Source organism: Oryza sativa, chromosome 1, assembly GCF_034140825.1.
Source record: "Oryza sativa Japonica Group chromosome 1, ASM3414082v1".
NCBI lineage: Eukaryota > Viridiplantae > Streptophyta > Magnoliopsida > Poales > Poaceae > Oryza > Oryza sativa.
In genome coordinates, this window is record NC_089035.1 from 11,247,898 (window position 1) to 11,270,781 (window position 22,884).

At 43.8% G+C, this 22,884-nt stretch overlaps 2 protein-coding genes across 2 annotated transcripts; both read right to left on the bottom strand.

The window, feature by feature from the left end:
* Positions 1–474: 474 nt before the first annotated feature.
* On the bottom strand, positions 475–2,087 carry LOC4323901 (outer envelope pore protein 16-2, chloroplastic). The gene is made up of 6 exons (XM_015780132.3): positions 1,818–2,087; positions 1,442–1,501; positions 1,277–1,308; positions 1,153–1,186; positions 972–1,039; positions 475–864 (listed from the first exon to the last, which is right to left on the bottom strand). Exons 1-6 carry the CDS (start codon positions 1,996–1,998, stop codon positions 721–723), a joined length of 519 nt encoding a protein of 172 aa, XP_015635618.1. The 5' UTR covers positions 1,999–2,087; the 3' UTR covers positions 475–720.
* Positions 2,088–10,535: 8,448 nt separating this feature from the next.
* On the bottom strand, positions 10,536–13,429 carry LOC4323902 (uncharacterized). The gene is made up of 7 exons (XM_015776657.3): positions 13,212–13,429; positions 12,954–13,025; positions 12,406–12,473; positions 11,333–11,462; positions 11,130–11,213; positions 10,904–11,011; positions 10,536–10,824 (listed from the first exon to the last, which is right to left on the bottom strand). The coding sequence occupies exons 1-7, from the start codon at positions 13,329–13,331 to the stop codon at positions 10,744–10,746; spliced, it is 663 nt and encodes a 220-aa protein (XP_015632143.1). The 5' UTR covers positions 13,332–13,429; the 3' UTR covers positions 10,536–10,743.
* Between the last annotated feature and the right edge of the window lie 9,455 nt (positions 13,430–22,884).

A 22,884-nucleotide genomic window follows, 5' to 3' on the forward strand; every position in this document is an offset into this window, starting at 1 on the left:
CACAGTTCCATACTTATGCCTTGTTTGATTCAGCTTAGGATTATTATAATCGAGCTAATATTTGATTCAGCTTAGGATTATTATAATTGAGCTTATTAGGAGTAAGCTGAAACAAACAAAGAGATTATTATAGCAGATTATTATAATCTATAAACCAGATTATTATAATCTAATAAGCATTATTATAATCTAATAAGCTGCTCTAGAGAAGCTTTTTTCAGATTATTGAGTGGCTAAAGACCCACTACCCTTACAAAAAATTACCCACCTATGCCATCAACCAAATAAATAGCTAAGGGCATTATAGACTTTAGCCTTTCAAACCCAATAATCCAACGAACAAACAATTCACAATTCACAGCTTATTCTATGTCGGTTTATTATAATCCAACTTATAGTAATTTAGTTTAATAATCTAGATTATAATAATCATAAGCTGAAACAAACAAACAAACAGGGCTTTAGCCATGAGGAGGATTCGAACTCCAAAAGTACTTTGTTGTGCCATGAAACATAAACATAAACTAAGTAGCTAGCCTTACATCTGGAGTTTTTGCTTGTTCTAGCTCTAGCTAGCTAGCTTACACTAACATTGGGATTGTTTCGAAGGAAGACAAATAAAAGGAACGCGGCGACGGGGACTACACATCATGGGTGCATCTGATGAGAACATTTCCTACAAATCCATAATCCTAAACCCCTCCCGCACTTCAGGCTCGATCAGTATATGCCGGAGAGCAGGCTCGCCGCACTGGAAAGCGCGGCGCCGGTGATGGCGAAATGGACCATGTGGTCGGCGTTCCCGGTGTCCCCCGTCAGCGCCACCGCCACGCCAGCGATCGCGCCGGCGACCGCACTGTTCTTCTGTGTTCATCAGCACAAAACCAGTAGTTAGCTAGCTATCTATGCTCTTCGAGTATCATTCAACAGTCAAAAAGTTTAGAACCCCACTAGAACAGAAGAGTACTAACCCAGTCATGGCACCCTCTGGCCTCTCTCAGGCCGTACGTCAGTCCAGAGTACACCCCGGCCGCCAATCCTGCCAGAAAAGAAAAACAAACAGTATCATAAAGGTTGGTTTGTTCTACTTGGTGAAAAACAAATGATTTTTTTTTTCACAATGATCTATTCGATTTGATTATTTGCACTCACCCCACTGGAAAGCCTCCTTCCCAGCGGATTTTACCTGCGAAAGCACAATAATACATGATAAGAGGTCATCAACGTGAGAAAGAAAAAAATGCAGCTAAACGACGTTGTTAGTTCGGCCACTCACCACGGCATCAAGCGACTTCTGGCCATCATCCCCTGCATGCATCAGCACCACCAGCGTAGAACACATGACACAAAATAGACATGTCAATCTCCGGCTAATAAAACGCACCCAACGTAGTACTATGATCTGTATAACTCAAGAGGAGACTCCGAAATTGCATTTCACCTCTCGAGAAATTGCTCCTCTTGACGGCGTTGTCCAGCCCGGCCGTGTCCCCTCCAAGCCCTGCAGAATTACATTATGTAATTTTTATTATATGCGGCAGTACGTGTACGTGTTTCACTAGCTCCTTACTCCGTCCCAAAATATACCAAAATATAAGTATTTTTGAATCTTGACATAGTCTTCGAGATGATGCTTATTTGATCAATAATATCCATAAAAGTAAAACGTTTTAAATAAAAAAGTTACATATTATGATAGCTTGTTTAATAATAAATCTAGTTTGATTTTGCACTATAAAAAATGCTTATATTTTAGGACGCTAAAAAATGCTTATATTTTAGGAGGGACGGAGCGAGTAGGTAATTAACGTACGTACCTTCGACGGTGACAAAGTAGGCCTCCCGCGAGACGGCCCGCGCGGCCCCGACGCCGGCGGCGCGGATGAAGCTGTCGGCGACGCGGTTGACGAGCGGGTGGCCGAGGTCGACGAGCCACCGCTTGTCCATGCTCGCCACCTCCTCCTTGAGCGTCCAGGTGTCCAGCCTGCTGCTGCTCATCCTTCTCCTTACTCTCTCCACAAGCCTCGCGGCTACGTGCGTGCGTCGAAGCGGTGGTGGTGGTGGATGCGGCGGCGAGCGATGCAGGCGAGACGGTGGTGGTTGCCGGGGGTTGGTATAAAGAGGGCGGGGGAGGAGAGCCACGTGTGTGGGGGCGCGCGGCGACGTGTCCCCCGTCGTGCCGAGCTCTCCGCGCGGGGCGGGGGAAGGCGCAGCTCCCCACGGCGTTTTCCTGCGGGGAGACGGGCGCGTGGCAAGGCGAAGGGCGGTCATCTGCGTGGGCCGGTTTAGCCGGGGGCGCTGCGTGGTGGACCGTGGTGGGTTACTGGGTTGGGCTTTGTCTGGATGGGCTACACCTTTGCAGACCCTGTAATTGGCTAGGAATAAGGCTGAGTTCTTTTTTGGAATAAGTTCACTTTGGGTCCCTCTATTTATCCCCCAGTTTGATTTTTGTCCCTTGACCACAAAACCGGGTATGACCCGTCCCCCAACTTACGAAAACCGGGTAAACGTGGTCCCTCGGCGGTTTTGGCTGACGTGGCGCATACGTGGCTTGTTTGACTAGGTCTCCGTCCCATGTGGCATTGACGTGGCGCTTACATGGCAATTATATCTCAGAAAAATAATAAAAAGCGTGGCCCCACATGTCAGCTGCACACAAAAATTAATTTAAAAATGGTGGGGCCAACGTGGGCCCACATGTCAGCTACACAACAAAATATATATGGTGGGGTCCACATAGGCCCCACATGCCATTCCCTCTCTCCTCTCAGCTCTCTCTCCTCTTCTCCATCGTCGCCACAACGCGCGCCAATAAGAGGACGCCCCTAGCGCCGCCGCTGCCGCCGAGGGGAGCCAGCACGCGTCGGCCTAGGAGGGAGGCGCCGCCGCCGCTCCCGCGGCATCAGCCGCCAAGGCCGCGAGGGAGAGGGATGGAGGCGGCAGAGGCGGCGGCGGGGAGCTCCCATGCACATCGTGAGCACATCGGTGACGGCGCGCGAAGCCGGCGGAGAGGGAGGCGGAAGCGGAGACGACGTCACACGAAGGAGGAGTCGGCGGCGCAGATCGATGCGGCGGCGCAGCAGGAGGAGTCGGCGGCGGTGGGTCCGAGGTCGTGCAGCTCCGGCCGCTACTCCCTCCTCTCCTGTCTCCCGTCGGCCGCCACGTGCCGCTCCTCTGCCATCGACCGCCGCGAGGGGAAGAAGAGAGAGAGCCGAGAGGTGGCCGGCGGGAGCGCCGTCCCAGCGGAGAGGGAGGTCGATAGCAGCGCCGAGAGGGAGGGGGTGAGCTCGTCAGGCCGGCCAACGGGTAGGAGGAAGAAGAGTGGCGGCGCGCGTCGCGCCGGCGAGAGGGCGGCCGACGGGAGCGCCGCGAGGGATGAGGCGAGCTCGTCGGGGCGGCCGGCGGGAGAGGAGCGGCGGCTCGCGGGGGCCGGCTGGAGAGGAGGCCGCGTGCGCCGGCCGACTGGAGGTAGGCAGCGGGCGGCAACCTCACGCGCCACCGCCGCACTCCACCTTTGAGCCGCCGCCTTCCTCTCCCCTCCTCCCCCTGCTCTCACCGCCGTCGCTTAGGCTTCTCCCACGCCGGCTCACTGCCTCCATCCTCCTCCGGCCCGCGGGCTCTCCGCTGCCGCTGTGCCGGCCTTCTTCATGCAGACCGCATAGCAGGAGAGAGAGAGAGAGAGGGGATAGTCGAATAGAGAAGAAAGAGAAGGAAGCATGGGGAAGAAGAAGAGGAGAGAGAGAGAGCCGAGAGGGGAGAGGGAATGACATATGGGCCCCACCATATTTATTTTGTTGTGTAGCTAACATGTGGGTCCACGTGGGCCCCACCGTTTTTAAATTATTTTTTTAGCCGACATGTGGGCCCACGGTTATTTATTGTTTTTTCGAGATATAATTGCCACGTAAGCGCCACGTCAATGCCACGTGGGACGGAGACCTAGTCAAACCTGCCACGTAGGTGCCACGTCAGCCTAAACCGCTATCCAAACTGCCTTAGGACCTTATGTGCTTGGTTTTCATAAGTTGGGGGACGGGTCATACCCGGTTTTACGGTCAAGGGACGAAAATTGGACTGGGCAACAAATAGAGGGACCCAAAGTGAACTTATTCCTTCTTTTTTCTTTTGAGTTGTCAACTCACTCCGCTCGTTTTTCATGTACACACGTTTTTCGAACGGTTAACAGTACAGGTTTTTTTTAAAAAAATATATGAAAGTTATTTTAAAAAATCATATTGATCCATTTATTAAAAAAATTAGCTAATACTTAATTAATTATGTGCTAATGAACCGCTCTGTTTTCTGTACCTCCTGAATACAACCTAGGTCTATTTAACTCCCTCATCTTTTGCACCTAAATTGAATCGCCTCCCTTAACCGTAAAACTAGGTATAATGTCCCCCCATCTTTGAAACCTGGTCCAAATTAGCTCCTTCGGTGGTTTGAAAGCGATTTTCTACTGACGTGGCAGGTTGGCTCGTTGAATCAGCAGGTAGGACCAACATGTCAAAGACTTCCTCCCCATCTCATCTTCTTTCTCACCTCATCTCTCTCCTCTCTCTTTCCTCTCCTCACTCTTCCCTCGCACGCGCCAACAGCCTTGTTGGGTGTCAAGCTCTCGCACCCGGCCAACCTCGCTTCAACACTTTGGCATTGCCCACGAGCTCCCCATCCACAAACAGGCTCGGTAGGACTGGCACAACGAGCGCCCAACACTGGCGAGGGCACCCCAACAGAGGTCGAGCGAGCCCCTAACTGCGATGCAGAGGAGGCACAATGCCATTTGGTTGTCAGCAGACGCGCCTGATGGATGATGCGACAGAGGAGAGGAGGAGCTTGTGGGCGGCGGCACAACAGACGATGACGAGGTTGGCACCACGTAAGCCAACCATGACACCACTGTTAACATCAAAAAATCTGGTACGGTACTTTAGTAGATTCGGTTAAAGAAAGAACCGATTAGTAGATAGAATTTTATCAAGCCAAGCTGAATTCAAAAAGGAATCGTGAAGAGCACGGCAAAACAGTTTGATATTATTAGTATATCTCTTAAATAGGTAGGATTAGTTATTTTTATTTTTTTAGGAAATATTATCTCGTACCTGATATGAACTTGTATCTGTCCAAGGGTATAAATATATACCTGGGGTCTTTATAATATATCCACATATCAATACAATAAAATTTCGGTGTATCACCAACCTTTTGACGGGTTCCTTTCTTTAGCGGGGTTGCATCGGTTAAGTTCGATCTTCAGCGAGAAATCAAGTTTGGGGCCTTGCTATCAAGTTGGGCTGCAAAAGTTTAGTTCGATCTGCAGCGAGAAAGTAAGTTCCATCAACTTTGCTTGCATCAGCTTGGTTAGAACTTCCTCGGTTAGGTCCGATATTCTAAGTAAATTGTTACAAGCGTTGAGCGTTGTCTATCAGATATATCGATTCTATCTTTAACTGCATCGATGTTTAGAGTTGCATTGGCTTAGTTAGGACTTCCTCGGTTAGGTCCAATATTCTAACTAAGTTGGTATTTCTCCAATCACACTGTTGTTTTAGATTGGTTCGATATATCCATCATGTTTGTGTAGATCTATCAGCTAAATAGGTTTTTCTTATTATCTTCAATCTTATTCTACACTGTCTCGGTTTGATTCGATCATTGCTAATAAGTTTGATTTCACAGTAGGTTTTTCTGCAGTGTTTCATCAGGGTTCTAATCAATGAGTTATCATTATTTTAAGCTTCAATTATCAGATGTATTGGTTATTTAGCCGATATACATTAGAATATACCTACATCGGACCTCCAACTGATGTATGTTTTAACCATCGGACCTACATCTACCATACTATATCAGTACCGACCAATTGGTTTATTGATGATTATATATAATTTAATTCTAGCCGATTATAGCATGAATATCATTGTTTATCTGATTATTTGAATTTACATTGGATCAATAGCTGATTGATCAAAACCGTGTCAACATTGGCTGACCTCATTACATCACATCGACCTATTGACCGATCGGCTTCTTGATCTTGTACTATCTATATATCTATCTTGTTAGTCGTAGGATCAAACTAACTGGCACGTCCGAACCTTATCAAGATTTAGGACCTCCACTGGGGCTAAGCAGATATCCCAAGCCTTCATATGTCATGACAAATTTCACGGCAACAACCACCCAAATATCCCGAGGCTATCAACGCGTGGGCGCTCATGGCCAACCTCGAGGAGCACTCGATGCTCCTAGTCGCCATCTATAACAGGTTTGTTGAGCTTTACCTCACGTGTGGCGATATCGCCTCCACGCGGGCACTCCTCAATACGTTCCCGACCAAACGACACGTTGTTTCGTGCATAGCCATAGTGACCGGTCACGCGAGGCCCGAGTTCTTGGATGAGGCCATTCTAATGTTCTTCGGTCGATCGGGACATTGTTTCCTCCACGACCATGGTGACGGCAATGCGAGGCAGTTCATGGATGAGCACATGCTATTGTTCTTCACCACAGTGGATGACCGCAGAGTGTCCATCAACATTCTCGGCATGCGTGCAGATTGAGGACCTCATGGTGGGGCAGTCGTCCTCAAATCTGGGCAGAGAGCGACCTCACTAGCCATTGGGTCTTACCCGTTGCTACATGCCCCTTTGGCTAACAACGTGTACAGGAACCGCCTCCGTCCCAACCGTTGTTGTGCGGAAGGGAGGTTTGCTGCGATCGGGGAGAGAGAGGAAGAGATCGGCGACGGGGCGATGATGAATTGGCGAGGAGGAATTGGCAGCGGCCGAGGAGGAGAAAGAAGGAGATTTCAAGCATGGTGAGGTCTTGGCGGCACATTGGCGAAGGGAAATAGTACAAGGGCGAGCACGTGAAAGTGAGGATGCGGTCTGCAAGGCGTGGATGGCCGGTGGCGACGTGCGGTAGGGAGGATAGGCGCTGGCGCGGTTGTCAGGGCAGTGAGGGATGTTGTAGACTTGTGGTTGTGCCATCGGCCTCGGGTAGGGGTGGAAACGAGCTGAGCCAAGCCTAGCTTGGCTTGGCTTGCAGTGGCTCGCAACAAACTAGGCTCGGTTTAGCTCGGCTCAAATAGGGAAATAAGCTAAAATTTGAGCTCGGCTCGGCTTGTTTCCTGGCTCGAGCCTGCTCGCAAGCCTTTATGTTGAAACACCTCTTCATATATATTTTGTAATTATTAAAAAAGTAAGAACAAATCATGAACATGTAAAATTTAAATAAGTTTATATATTCAATTCTTCAAAATCTTAATGATAAATTTCAAGTTGACAAATAATAACTTCATGAAAAGTAAAATAATCGATATAAACACATGATGGCCTAGGCTCGCGAGCCAAAACAAGCAGCTTGCGAGCCAGCTCGGGCTCGGCTCATTTCAGCAACGAGCTAAATAGGAGGCTTGGGCTTGGCTCGTTTGGCTTACGAGCCGAGCCAAGCTAACCAAGCTCGAGCCAAGCCTGAGCTGAGCTCATGAGTCTGAGCTTTTTCTTCACCCCTAGCCTCGGGGGAGGGATGGAAAATAGAGAAGAGAGGGGGCGGGGAAGAGATAGAGGAGATTCGTTGACATGTGGGTCCCACCTGCTGATTTAGTGAGTCAACAGCGGTTAACCTGTTATGGTAGCAGAAACCGCTTACCAAACTACCGAACAAGTCTATTTGCACTGGTTTTGAAGATGTGAGAGACGTTATACCTGGTTTTTTTTATTGAGGGAGATGATTCGATCAAGACCAAGAGATGAGGGAATCGAAATAGACTTATGCCACAAAATTAAGCGGGCCTAGCAGATGTTGCAGTTTAGTGACGGGCGGCACCTCAATAGGCTGAACAGTGTTGATGCCACTTACAGTCCGTTACCGACCAATTCAGAATCTTCAATTGAAACACTGGGATTAAAACTTTCGACAGTGCTATAGACCCGACATATAAGGACTATGTTTAACGTAGCTCTGGATACGACATCTGTTGAAGCTGGGTATTGTATATTTCTATTTTAGAAGATGAAATATACAATATCAAACCAGTTTAATTTAAGTTATAAACTCCAAATCTAATGTGAATCTAGAGTTTGAATATGTACCAAACATGATCAAAGTTTGTTATGTACCACACACAATATTATAGCAAAATATACAATTCATACGATCAGAAATTTCAATATTAAAATTTGAACAACTTGAATTGTTCCTGCCGATATACTAGTAATCGGTTAGGACCTCTGGACCGATAACCGGGCTATCTGATCAGTTCAGAGTAATAGAATGCTCTAACCTCATATAAGAGTTACGTGATGATGAAATTGAAGATGACATAAATATTTTGTCCTTAGGAAAGTAACTAAATTTCAATTTCCAAGCATGTTGGAGATACAAATGTATCTCAAAATGATGGGTAACCAAGAAGATTATGTATTGTATCATTTTTGAGATATAAAGGTACCTGAGAGGAATGTGTCCTATAGGGTTAAAAAAAACCAACTTTGTTGTCTAACATGATTTATTAGACTGCAATAGACATTGATTTTGCGTGTTAGGGGTGCATTTATGTAGATTGGGGGTTTTATTTGGGAAAATATGTGGTGATAAACCTAAAATCTACAAGTTGGATAAAAAATAGACATCTAAGATTTATCCACATCATCACGAGTAAAAAATTTACTCACAGATTTACTCACGAGTGGTGACGTGGACGGATCTCAGATGTCCATTTTTTTATTGAACAATAGTTTTTAGGTTTCCACTACATATATAGTTTCCACTATACTCCCTCCATACTCATATTAGAAGTTGTTCTGGGCTCTTGGCCTCTTTGCGTGTTTTCGCAAAGGATGTCGTCGCTCGCCCACGGGGTCGCGTTTGGACGCGATTGCCCCTGCGCTCGCTGTCAGTTCCGCTCGCAATCACGTGTGCGTAGGAGTAATTGCATCGCCTCGTTTCCCGGTAGGCGATTCGTACCCACGACCTTGGGACACACACCTCGCTGCACTAACCACCTAAGCTATGATTGTTTCTCGTATGGAATGCATTCACAAACCCTATTTAATAGGTGCAGACAGTGAAAAATACTCTCTAATTAATCACTCCTTGGTATGCACAATCATATCCTAAACGACTTCTAATATGAGTATGGAGGGAGTATATATTTTCTCTGCTTATTTCGCTCTCACTTTACCACGCCATGTACTTTAGAAATGCCATAGAATTTTAAGCACGTGTTTGCTTTATTGCTACACCACTCGTGATACACTCTCTTAACCTTAGGGCAACGTGTCATATTGTCAAATTTGTGGTTATTCATACTTTGAGCTCATGTTGTAACTTATCTAAGCTTAGTTGTGGCAGGCTTAGGTAACAACCAAATATGATTATACTTATCGAAATTGTCTGATGATTCCTTTTCATGGGATTCAAGATGATTGGCGATTGTCATGATCAGGTCCTGAACTTCGGGGAATTCTGTCATTGTGCCAATTCCTTCCTTTGTCTCCATCTCAATGTCTTAAGAATCATGTATACAGCTTGTAAAGCGCGTCACCACTTGCTGCTTTCTGGGGAAATTCGTACTACTAAACCCCAAGGACCATATGGATCACATTACGCCTTCTTTTTTTTTGAGCAGTGAACTTAGTAGACGTGGTCCTCTTGCATCAGGCTGTAGCGCATTTCAGACGTAATGCTCCTGATATTGCAAAACTCCCGAGTCCTGATTGCACTTTGGCCATCAGGAGTCTTCTCTTTATTCTTGCAATATTTTAAAATCGACATGCTCCACTTGCAATCCAATATCACGACACCATTTCTTTTTTGTCTTTCATTTGCTGATTGTTTCCACAGTTTGGTGGTTGCAATATTCGGTGCAGATGTGCTAATGTTCACACCAGATTTTTCTTAACTGATATGAGTAGTGTCACACCAAAGTTAGCGTATTGCATCTTGTACTGATTTGTTTGACTTATTGCTTTATTACTGTGATCCTACTTTCTCAATTGCACGCTACTGCCATGTAAAGGATGCCATGATGCTGATGCTGCCGTGTAACTAATCTTGTCAGGATCATTTGGTCTGTAGGAATATGATGATGCTAAGATTCAGCCTCTACTCTTTCCTGAAACAGCTCTCTTGATAAGAATATTAACACTACCAAGCACTAATTTCTTGTTAAATGTTCAGTTCTGTCGTCACCATATGTTAAGCTTGGGTGCTCATATGAAGTGTTATATTTTATTATACTACTCTGTATATAGTATTTATGTGGTCCTTGCATGAATTGTAACAAGCTCATCTTTTGAAATGAAAAGGAAATTTAGTGGGACAGTGCGTGGATATGATCAGGATTACCACCGCGTGTGTGCTTACTTTTATATCCCTCGGTGACAGTGTGACATCAGGAAATAACGGGTGGGAAGATGGATTTTACATTTGTTTGTTTGATGCTGTCTCGTAACTGGTTTTGTGTCCCCATCGGTTGTTACGACTCATTATAAGTATCCGGCAAACAATGAAGCCCTTGTTGTCTAGTTGGCAAGAAAAAAAAATTGTTCTGTTTATTTGGAGGTGGATTATGACATGATTCTGGTAGTACTCAAAGCTCTGGTGTAATCATCTTTGCAACAAATGTGGACATGTACATATAGTGGAAAGCTTATGAACAATGTTTATTTTCCTTTTCCCATCAGTAATAATACAATTTTGCAGTCTTTTCTACAGGAGAACCACTTCATTCTTTGTTCACCGGACAAGAATGGCATGTTGATTTTGTTCTTCTTGACCATGCAACCTGTGCATTCTAGCTGCATTTCTCCTTTGCTCCTGCAGCAAGAAAAGGAAATGTTAAGGACTTCTTCAGTAAGAAAGTACGTCAAAGTTCAGAGGTTGCAAGTAATCTAACCTGGAGCAGCTGCAGCTGGTATTGCCTCTGACCCTTCTGAACCGTGGAGATGAGCCTCATGACGACGTAGAACGGCAGCAAGATTCCACTAGCCCGGAGCAAGTATATCTGCAAAGCAAACCAACACATGTTCATTGCGTCAAACCACTCTGAAATTCTGAATCACCAATCCATTTTTTATATATGCATTGGATAGCATTCAGATGGGTCGTCCAATTAAACTCACCGTCAAGAGGCTGAAGGCGTACTGGTGTGCAGCTCCGACCGTCACGACAGCGACGAGATGCCTCAGCAGCAGAACAGCCGTGAACTGCATGAACAAGCAGACAAAATTCAGAGTTTCAGACAACACACACTGCACTTGCACTGCACATATCTGAACCTGACGACGTGGTTTCAGACTTTTCAGTTTCTGTCCAAGTCGCGTACCGTGACGGCCACCGATCTGCACCAGGTGGCGCTCCTGCCGGCCGCTCCGGCGCACTCGGCGTAATCCTGCTCGCCGATCAACGGCGTGTCCTCCGGCTCGTAGCTTGGCCTGGGAACCTCAAGGCTCTCTCTGCATCAAAAGAAAAGAATAAAGATTCAGTTAGGAGATGGTTGTTGTGCACCTTAACATGGCTGAGCTGAACATTTGACTCTGAATTTCATCCAAGATTCAGTTAGGAGATGTTGGTTGTGCAGCTGAGCATGGCAAAACTGAACATTTGACTCTGAATCCCATCTTTTTCTTATCACATTGCATTGCATTTATGCATTGTGAGTTGTACAGTTGTATAGATGAAGGCACAGTTTGACTCATTTGAAAGGCTGCTGTAGTAGAGGACACGGTTTGTAGTTTGCAGGACTGTATTGATGTGCAAGGCATCGGCATCTTAGCTGCCATCTCATTCTCATGAAGGAAAAATGATTAGGACTTGGGTTGTTGGGAGGGACATGGCTAACGGAAACAGCTAGGCTGGACCCACCTGCCAGCCACACACACCATGATCCACAAGATGCTGCAATGTGTAGCTGCCAAAGAGAATGAGCCGGACCACTATGCCTTGATTGCAACACGATGCATAATTGTTGTTCGTTTTGCGTGGCATGATTTCTTCTACGCATAAAAAATCTGAAATCCTATCTGGCAATTAAGATGATATCAGAAAATTCAGAATGTGCGTGTTTGTTCGGTTGGTATGTGGGGGCAATGAGGAGATTTGTGGATAGGCTTGACATCCGTGTTGGAAGCCTGGAATTTCTTTCTTTTGTTTATGATTACAACCAGTCCATCCATCGTTGAATTTGCTACTATCTCTAGAATAGTGTTCAAGTTCTTTGTTGATTCTCCAGCTGAGCCAGCCAGAGCCGTACGGGTGGTTGATGACAGTTGCATAGCACTAGCTACCAACCAGAGTACCAGACACTAACTCAACATTCACCTTGTTCTATAATCTACAGTGCAAATTCCCAGCTATCAACGTGAAATATTGTGAATTCCAGAGGGAAGAGAGGCTCACCTGATGGTCACTGCGACATGGGCAGGTTGAGCTTTCTTGGGAGGAGCAGTGTAGCCTGGTTCGAAATTCTGACAGCAAAAAAACACACTGTCGTTAAACAAAGGCAAGTACTCTACTGTTGTCCCAAGCATGCACAGAATTCGATGATGTTATGATTACTCTAGTCTAAGTTCATTTGCCTAAAGTAAAATTTTGGGCACGCAATTGTACTTCTTGTGGGTAAAAAGGTAGACTTGCTTAGTTTACTCTCAAAGAAATCTCCAAGCCCAGTCTTTATAAAAAGTGTTTCTACTCATACATGCCATTGCAATACTTCGTTGAAAAGATTAAGAGGAAAGATGACAAATTTGATAGCCAATAATCTTTTCTGGCGCGGCATTCGTGGTGAAAATGGAAACTTTCATGGATAAAACAGTAATAGTAAATTTTAACATTGATCAGGCAGAGAAAGTTATACTACACAAGAAACCAACAATTACGACGATATTTTCATCACAGAATAGAGAAAGAAACGAAGGCTGGATTGATCAATCGATCAGAACACAAACCTGAAGGCAAATCTCGCAGAGCGTGCTCCCCTTCTCATCGCACCATCTCTGCACACACCCCCTGTGCGCGTACTGCAGAGAATCACGAAAAAAACATCAGGATTCAGGGTAATTATAAGGATTCAGGATGAACCCGGCGAACTGAAAGGATCAAAAGACCTCAAGAAACCAGCAAGAATTAATCCATGTGAAAGAAAAAAGAAGAGAAAACTCAGAAGAAGAAGAAGAAGAAGAAGAAGAAGAAGAAGAGGCAATCACCTTGAGGGAGCCAGAGCATCCGCAGGGGGACTCCATGGCGGTGCACCCTTCCTCCTCCTCCTCATGGCAGATCCTGCACTGCCTCATGGCGCAAGAACAGCACACCTCATCTCTCTCCATCTCGTCTTCTTCTTCCTCCTCCTCCTCCTCCTCTTCCTCAACCTTCCTTCTCTCTCGCGATTGGTTGCTCCTCTGCTACCCCTCTGTTTTTTTTCTCCCTCTGCTTCTCAGAATGGGGGTGGCTATAAATAGGAAGAGAAGCGAGAGCAGCTCACGCAGATGGAGAGAGGCCGAGAGGAGGAAATCCGAATCCGAGTGGTGCGGGATGTGGGCCCCACCTGCCAGTGACGGAGTGACCCGGCCAGCCGTCCGGGGAACGGCCACGGCAGCTCGTCGCTTGCCCTGGTCCTGCACGACAGGCATGGCCTCAATTAGCCTCTATTTTTTTTTGGGGGGGGCTCATGCCCGCTACTAGTGCAGTTCATCCTTGGATTTCGATTGGACCAGCAGTCCAGCACCGGGATTGATCGATCCGGGGGGCCAGCATGTGTACGCGAATCAGATTGTTCGTCAGTGAATTGCTTGTCATGTACTCCCTTCGTATTCATAAAAAAAAGTCATGTAAGATAATATTTAAATATAAATTATGAATATTCTCGAGTTATTGAGTTTGAAAATGTAAAAATTACATAAATAGATTTATCTTGAAGAATAATCTCATAAAAATATACATATATCACTTTTTAATAAATACTTTTATAGAAATAAGAAGTTAAAGTTGGGTTTTAGAGAAGTACACGGAGGGAGTATATATGTACATGTGCAGCAGGTAGGTACCAGTAGTACTGAATGGCTGCTTTTTGCAATGTCAGGTTGTGTTCTTTGATGAGATTTATTACAGAGAAATTTATTTTCAGAAAAGAGGTTTGTTTAAGAAGAGTGGCCGTTGGAGTTGAGATTAATTAAGTATTTAAATGGAGAGGTTATAAAGTTAATCTTTTTCCCGGGCCTATTGGAAACATTTCTAGCTGAGCCTAAAATGTCAACAAGAAAGGGTTGCTGTTTCATTTTTCAGCTGATGAAAATGGTTTGCTGTTGGCGACCAACCGAGATTCCAAGAAGTCTCGGTTTTTGCAGGTGAACAAACCATCGGTCGTAGGCTCACAATCCCACAGGCTGATGTCTCTTCGTTCCAGCTAATCTGATAGGGTGTCGATTACACAAAAACACGCGGATACATGTGCATTCCAGTGTTAATCTAACGGACGTATTCCAACCGTGTTTTAGCTGAATATATATTATTCTGACAGCCTTTCATCAATTCATCATCAGACCCAACGCAGGATGTCTCCATTCCTTAATTAGTTCCTAATTGCTGCTAGATATAGCGAGACCTTTGGCCAACTCTAGCGTCGTGGGACCCACTAATTAACCAGCCACGAGGAAATTAGTAGATGATGAGATGCTATAGTTAATAATCTGTTCAATTAGCTTGTGGTAGATTAATCTATAGGATACATCTTGTGGTAGCTAGGATTAGGAGCCTGCATGACAGTGTATCCAAATTGGGAAGAAGCTAGAAAGAGTTGGCATGCAGCCAACTAATGTGATCTGCCAAACCAGCTAATTTAGGGGCAAATGTAGAGCACGTCAAAGAACACCAGCTACACCTACAAGCACGCACATACACCAGGGACAATTAATCCTAGCCGAGGAAGATAGGGGAATTATGCACAACTGGACATGGGGGTAGATACATGGTAGTAGTGTTAGTGTCATCCAACTATCAGGGCATTTGACTGACCTACTAGCTAGTTAGTGTTCTACTAGCTAGTTTATCATGGTATTATATACTCCCCTGTTTTTTAATAGATGACGTCGTTGACTTTTTTTTTCATATGTTTGACCATTCATCTTATTTAAAAATTTTATGTAAATGTATAAGACATAAATCACACTTAAAATACTATGAGTGATAAAATAACTCATAACAAAATAAATTATAATTACGTAAATTTTTTTAATAAGACGAACGGTCAAAAATTTTTTTAATATGACGAACGGTCAAATATGTGAGAAAAAGTTAACAGCGTCATCTATTAAAAAACGGAGGTAGTATTAAGTTAGGGTATCTATATTAGAGGCCAAAGCTAGCTTTAGCCTTTAAGAAAAGGAGAGGAAATTAAGTAGTGTAATTAAGCTCGAGGAGGAGGATCCTGCAGCCAGCTGTAGCGCCGTGTGGATTCTCTTATTCGGTAGTTTCTGCATTTATCGAATTGTTGTCCTACGTATTGTTTGATCTCTCGATTGTTTCAATCGATCTGCCAAGTTTTTTTCAATCTCTTATTCGATTGTTGGAGCACATGTTAACAGTTTCGGATCACAGCTGCTACACCCTTTTCTTGGTAAGTTGTGACAAGATTCCAATTTATTTCTTTCATGAACTAATCAGATATTTGTGCTTTTTTTCTAAAACACGGTACGACTAATATCTATGAACAAAAACCCTAATTTTATAAGCATTTTTAAAATACTGAATCAATATATTTTGAGATTTCTAAAGTTATCATAGGCGTCTCGCTGTTAAAGGGTACATCGTCTAAAAAAATAATATTAAATATAAGCACCCACGTTAAGTCTATAATTTAAGCTCTACCAGTAGATTTACCATAAAAAAGTATAACGCCAGATATTTGCTCCTTCTACGTAACGGAAACAGAACTATGTGTAATGGACAGCAGTTCGTTGGGAGCAGACATACGAATGATATATTGATTATTACATCACCCTATCAGGCAATGGAATTTGAACATTTTTCTTAAAATAATTCGTGGCAACGCCAGTTTGGAATTGGAAAATGTTAGGAGGAGCACTAGTGGAACGCGCCCGCCGTCCAGATATCGTCTGTCCGCTGATGACACGTCATCGCGCGGTGCCGCCACCGATCGATAGCGCGGCCGCTCGCTGTGCCGTGCGTGGTCAGGGAAATGGAATGTTCTGCCGAGGAGGGTGACGTGGCGCGCGTTTCTTCTGGACATTTGCGACGGTGGCGTTTTGACCGCGTGCGCTGCCGTTCAGCCTGGGCGCCCACGTGTCCCGACGACCAAAGGCTAGAGTTGGAACTTTTTACGCTTACGTTTTCATTTCCTCTTCAGAGTCAATCGTTGTAGTGATCTGAGTAATATAGAGTAATGTAGGGTCTGTTTGTTTTGGTTCCAATTTAGTAGCAAGTGTATGTTTGATTTGCTACCAAATTCTACCCACAATAGTTCAAATTGAATACTACTTAATTTGGTAGCGCCAAATTTTACCAATATTTTAGCACTACCAAGATTTTGGTAGGGCAATTAAATTGGCTCCAAATCAAACAAGCCCATAGTAAGATTCTAATTTTAAATTTTTATATGAACGGATTCTGGATTAATATTTAAGATATTAAAGTGAGGTAAGTTTTCAATTTAAAAGACTGCATATATATAATTGGATATATATACCAGGTAAAAGTACCCTTCTCTAGAAAAATATTCACTTGCGGAGTATGAAAAAGGAATTAGATAGCGCCATTATTTGTTTTTTCACTGACAAACATATATGTTGTTCCCCCTTATCTCTAGACCCTCGGTCAATCCACAATCCAGGGCCCAATATGGGCAAGATCGAGCCCATCCCGTGCTAGAAAGGGTGAAGGCCGGCCCAAATACAACACATGCGAGTACCATATCCGGTTGTGCCAAACGTGCCATAATAACAAGGAATAAGTTCACTTTGGGTCCCTTAGTTTGTAGGTATGTCCAGTTTTCGTACCTTGGTCGCAAAACCAGGTATAACAGGTCCCCAACTTATGAAACCAGTGCAAATGTGAAAAAGCTAATGGGCGATCAGTCATGCGTGCCCCTCCCCACGCGACTGGACACGTGTCGCACGTGGAGAGGGGCGGCGGACGCGCCGCGCGAGAGGAGGGAGTAGCGAGTTTTCCGGTTTTTTTCCTTTTTTTGTTGTTTCTGTTCGGTTGTTTTTTTCCTTTTTCCCCTTTTTTTCTCCGTTTTTCTCGTTTCTTTTCGGTTTGGTTTTTTCTTTTTTTTTTCGGTTTCTCTTCTGTTTCTTTTCCCCCGTTTTTTAAAGATGCATGAATATAAAGTTTGTATACGTATGTATGTAAAGTTTGTATTTGTACGTATGCAAAGTTTCTATACGCGTATGTAAAGTTTGTACTTTATATACGTATGTATTTTCTAGTTTTTATTTTATTTTTTAATACGTACGTATATAAAGTTTGTATATATCATATACAAAGTTTGTACACATCGTATACAAAGTTTATACACGTGCATATTTTTTATACATAAAAAATATACATATACATATACATATATATATATATATATATATATATATATATATATATATATATATATATATATATATATATATTATAGTAGTAATACTAATAGTAGTATAACAACAGTAGTAGTAATAGTAGTGTAGTAGTAGTACTGGTCGCGCGCCTGGGGAGCCGCGCGACTAGTCGCGTATTAGGGCTCCTCATGCAAATGAGGTTCCTCGGCGGTATTATCTCTAAATTTGGCTGACGTGGTGCCTATGTAGCTCTTTTAACTAGGTCTTCATCCCATGTGTCATTGACGTGGTTCTTACTTGGCAATTCAATTAAAAAAAAACTAAAAGCAACAAATTGAAAATAAAATAAAAACAAAATATGTGGGTCTCACTTCTTCAGTCTCACCCCTCTCTACCTCTGTCTCCTTCAACCACGCCGGCGGGAGTTAAGTGGTGGGCGGCAGGCGGCGGGATAAGAGCGGCGTGCAGTTGCCGACGGGCAAAATGAGAGGAGCAACACGTGGCACGACTCCATCCTAGTGCAGCCCTCCACAACCGGCATGCTCCTCATCTGTATTGTCTCCTCCTCCGCGACCACGCGTGGTGACGGACCCAACGCTGCGAAGGCATCCCTACAACCCCACCACCACCGTTGCCATCGTTGTTGGAGGTCGGAGTAGCTAAGGTTCGGTGACAGAGAAGAGGGGAAAGAACCGGAGGAGGAGGAGGCCCCAGCGGGCTCCCCGATGCCGAACCCTTCCACCGCCACCGCCGCCGCCCTGGAAGAATCCAGCGAGAGGAGGCCCCAACGGCAGAGGCCGCCTGTTGACTCAAAAAATCAACGCGCAGCGGTCTGGGAGATCTGCTTAACTCCAGTGCAGGTCCGGGAAAATTGCCTTCGGGTTCTAAGCGTGCCAGATGGTTTGATCCTGCAACCAACAAGATAGTAGACAGCAAAGAGTTAAATCCATCAACGATAGCCGATCGGCAAGATTTACCGATGGCATATCGTATGGGGCCACGCCGATGTATCTCAGGTCAGATCGGCGGAGACAAGTAAAAACTTGGAGATTGATCGGAATACTCGATCGGCTGTAGATATCAACGATACGTAATCCATGCGATGGGACACGCTTAGATAAGGGGCGGATCCACTGTATAGGCAGTGGGGTCCCAGGACCCAGTCAAATTTTAACTCACACATATACCCTTTAGATGTATGACATATGGGCCCCCACTACACCCGGGAAAAAGGACCCCACTCTCATAATTTCAGTTTATTTTCTCACTTTTGCATAGGTGACAACCTTTTCCGTGGACATGATGAATCAAAATAGTCTAAAACTATATATATATATATATATATATATATATATATATATATATATATATATATATATATATATATATATATATATATATATATATATATATATATATATATATATATATATATATATATATATATATATATATATATATATATATATATATATATATATATATATATATATATATATATATATATATATATATATATGGAGTATACTATGAAGTAAAACGGTGTGTATGTTCTAAACCTTGGATAACTCTTATATAGATGCCCCCAGTCCATTTTTGTCCTGCGTCCGCCCCTGCTTAGATAGAGCGACTGGGATAGATCGATGGTAGCATCGAGACAGTATAAATCGCTCTATATCTAAACATGCTCCAAAGTAGGGATTATGCGCGCTCACAGCATAGCCGATGGGCCGGGTAGACCTAACCTGTATGGGCTAGTACTCCGATACCACCTTATACCAAGATACCAGCGCAGACGAAATATAAGAAGCTAAGGCCAATCTAGCGATTGGGAAGCTTAATATACTTCGAAAGGATGGGATCTTGATATAAGGGGCGGATTTAGACGATTTAGAACCAAAAAGAAGGAAGAAAAAATGACTAAATCAGGTAAGATCGGCTGAAACCCTGATACTATCTCTATTAGCAGTCAAAGAAAAGATTAGATGAAACGTTTCATGATGGTACTTAATAGATCGAACCTAACCGATGCAACATTAAGCGTGAAGAGAAACATAAGATCTAAACAAACCGATGAAAGCTCATTCGAGACGGTAGATATACCGCATAATCTAGCTTAATATCGAAGCCTAAGCTTATCGGCTGTTTTCGATGATAGAGGCTAACTGATGAAGCTTAGAAGGCGAGATCAATCTAGATTATGCAATATATATGATAACTCGGCAGCTTGCATAGACAGGATTAGAGTGTCATGAAGATGTAAGCACTAATCCCGAGAACGCAAGCCGCCATGACAAGATTTAACTCTTCGTCGGAGATCGAACCCGATGCAGCCCAACTCGAAAGAAAAAACTCATCGAAACAAAGTAGAAAAGGGTGGCGATGCGCCGAAGTGTATTGAACTGTCGTCTCTTGATTACATGGGGTCGGGCCATATTTATACCCGAGGTACATGATAGATCCTTGCTGGACACGGCTCTTATATCTAACATAATTTAAAATACGAATGAGTCCTTCAAGTGGACCCTTACTAAAAATATCTCTAAGGAAACTAGAAAATGTGCTAATTAATAGATACTATTGCCCTTCTTAGGACCCCTATCCTTGTGTAGCAATAGTTGTGGAGGTCTCCATCCAACCCGACGACGGCTGTGGGGCCATCCTTCCTGAGATTGGCGGCGATGGCTTGACTTCGTCGGACCCGGTGCCTAGCCGATATTACTGTAGCCGATTTGCGTGGCAGCCGATGCTGTTCATAGTCGACATTTACTCTGCTTTCCCAAACGGGCTTTTTCCAAAATCGGCTTCGTTCCTAACTTTGAATCCAACCCATGGAGTTACCAAATTTGGTCATCAACACCGCCGCCATCTCCCCGCTCGTGACCACCGTCGGTGAAAGCGTCTCCCCGTTGAGGCCACCACCAGCATCTACCCGTCCACGGCCACCGTCAGTGAGAGCGAATCCCCGCCGAGGGCCGCCGCCGAAATCTCCCTTCCCACGGCCACCGTCAGCGAGAGCGGCTCCCCACCGAGGCCGCCGCCGGCATCTGCCTGCCCGCAACCCATGAGGAGGAGGAGGAGGAGAGCGGCTCCTGGCCCTTGGCGCCCTTCTTGCCGCCAACCTAGTCCGGTTGCCGCCCATCGTCTGCTCCAGCCGCCGCCCCACTCCAGCTGCCGCCCGTCCCGCTCCATCGGCTAGAGAGAGAGAGAGAGAGAGAGGGGATAGATGATAATAGGATTAGTGAGGAAGATATGTGGGGCCACATAGGCCCCACTATGTTTTATTACTTTGTATGTGAAATTGACATGTGGGTCCCACGGTTTTAATTATTTTTCTAGTATTGAATTGTCACGTAAGCGCCACGTCAATGCAACGTATGATGAAGACCAAGTCAAAGGAGGCACGTAGGCGTCATGTCAGCCAAAAACGGGCACAATACTGCCGAGGGATGTTGTTTGCATGGTTTTGTAAGTTAGGGGATGCATTGTATCCGGTTTTGTGGTCCAGGGATGAATTTCGGACTGGGCGACAAATAGAGGGACCTGAAGTGAACTTATTCCTAATAACAAATGGAATTTCTACAAAACTTGCGATAGTTTTCTTGGGGAAATGTCTATTTTTCAGCCCTCAGATTGCTCCGAGATTCGTGCGTGTGAGATGCGTACGGAATTGCTAAAAACGCAGTGCGGTAGACAGTGAGTAAATCATGTCTAGGGGTGAAAACGGGGTGGGTATTTCCCGCCCGCCAGCCCGGCCACATTATTTCGGGATAAATTCAGATCAAAAATTCGTGTACTCGAGACTTTTCATGGATATCAAATCCGAATGAGTCTTTTTTAGCGATACGAGATCAGGTTCGGGAACGTAGTATCTGACGGATATAGATTATCTGGTAAAAAATTCGGGTATTACCCGGATAACTATACGGATATTACCCGTATTATGTTTTTATGAGGCACTTTTTTGTACTATGTATTGGTTCTACTATGACATTGTTTACACCCAAATTTGGTTGAAAATTTTGAAAGTTTTGAACCTCAAAAATTGTCCACAACTCACTAGCTAGTTCCACAAACATAACAAATATATATTTGTTTTAGTTTTGCTACATATTTATCGACAATTTTCTTTTAAAAATTTATCAAATGTAAATATAATATAATCGTAATGTAAGTATGTATACAATTATAATATACTTTTAAATCGTTAGATTTGCTTCGTAATTGTATTCGGACCCAAATTATAATCTGTCATCAACCTTCCATGTTTAAGGTTCTAATGGTGTAATATAATTGTATTATGGATATATGGAATTGTTAAATGGTTATTGCCTATGTGATATATAAGATTGTTGCTTCGACTTGATATCTGAATAAATATCTGCAACCGATAGTGTGTGTATCCATTTTGATACGTATTTGTTCCATATTTTTGCTCGACATTCTCCAAGTTTATATTCATATTCGACACTATCCATGTCTGACCTAATTCCGATTATAAAATATGGGTTAGGTTATAGAAAGGTTAAGATCTGCCCGAATCCGACCCGTTTTCACCCCTAATCATGTCCCCTCTACTTAACTAGGGCAGCGTCCCAACCACTAAGCCCAGGTCAAGTATTAATGTTGAAAGCATATAGTTACATGATACTTAGACGGTAACTACATAGTTACATGCGCTGTAATCACACAGTACATCCTTATATTTTTCCTAATTTTCCGAATAATCCTATTATATTTCTATTATCTTGCGGACGTTGGTGCCATGGTATTGGATACAAATTCTAAAGAAATTTGAATGTTTTCGTACCTAGTTTTTGTCGAAGCGTCCTGTAGATATTGTCATCATGCTTTAATATATTTACATAATACTTACACCCTAATTAAAGAGTAATTACACCCTAGTTACATAGCAGTTACACTCTAGTTACAGAGTAGTTACATAACGATGTAACAATTACATCCTAGTTACAAAGTAGTTACATTATGTAAAATTAGAATTTACAATTTTTTCAGGAGCATGCGTATTACTTTTGAATTTAAAAGTTATTTTTCCTTTATACGTGTTTGGCCAATTTTTTTGCGTTCAATCAGCTTGGGCGCTAAGATTCGTGGCTTATACTAGTGCGGAACCGTTTTCCTATAATAGTTGATGACAGATCCTGTTTACACCCAAATTTTGTTGAAAATTTTGAACCTCAAAAATTGTCGACAGCTCACTAGCTAGTTCCACAAACATAACAAATATATATTTGTTTTGGTTTTGCTACATATTTATCGACAATTTTTTTAAAAAAGTTTATCAAATGTAAATATA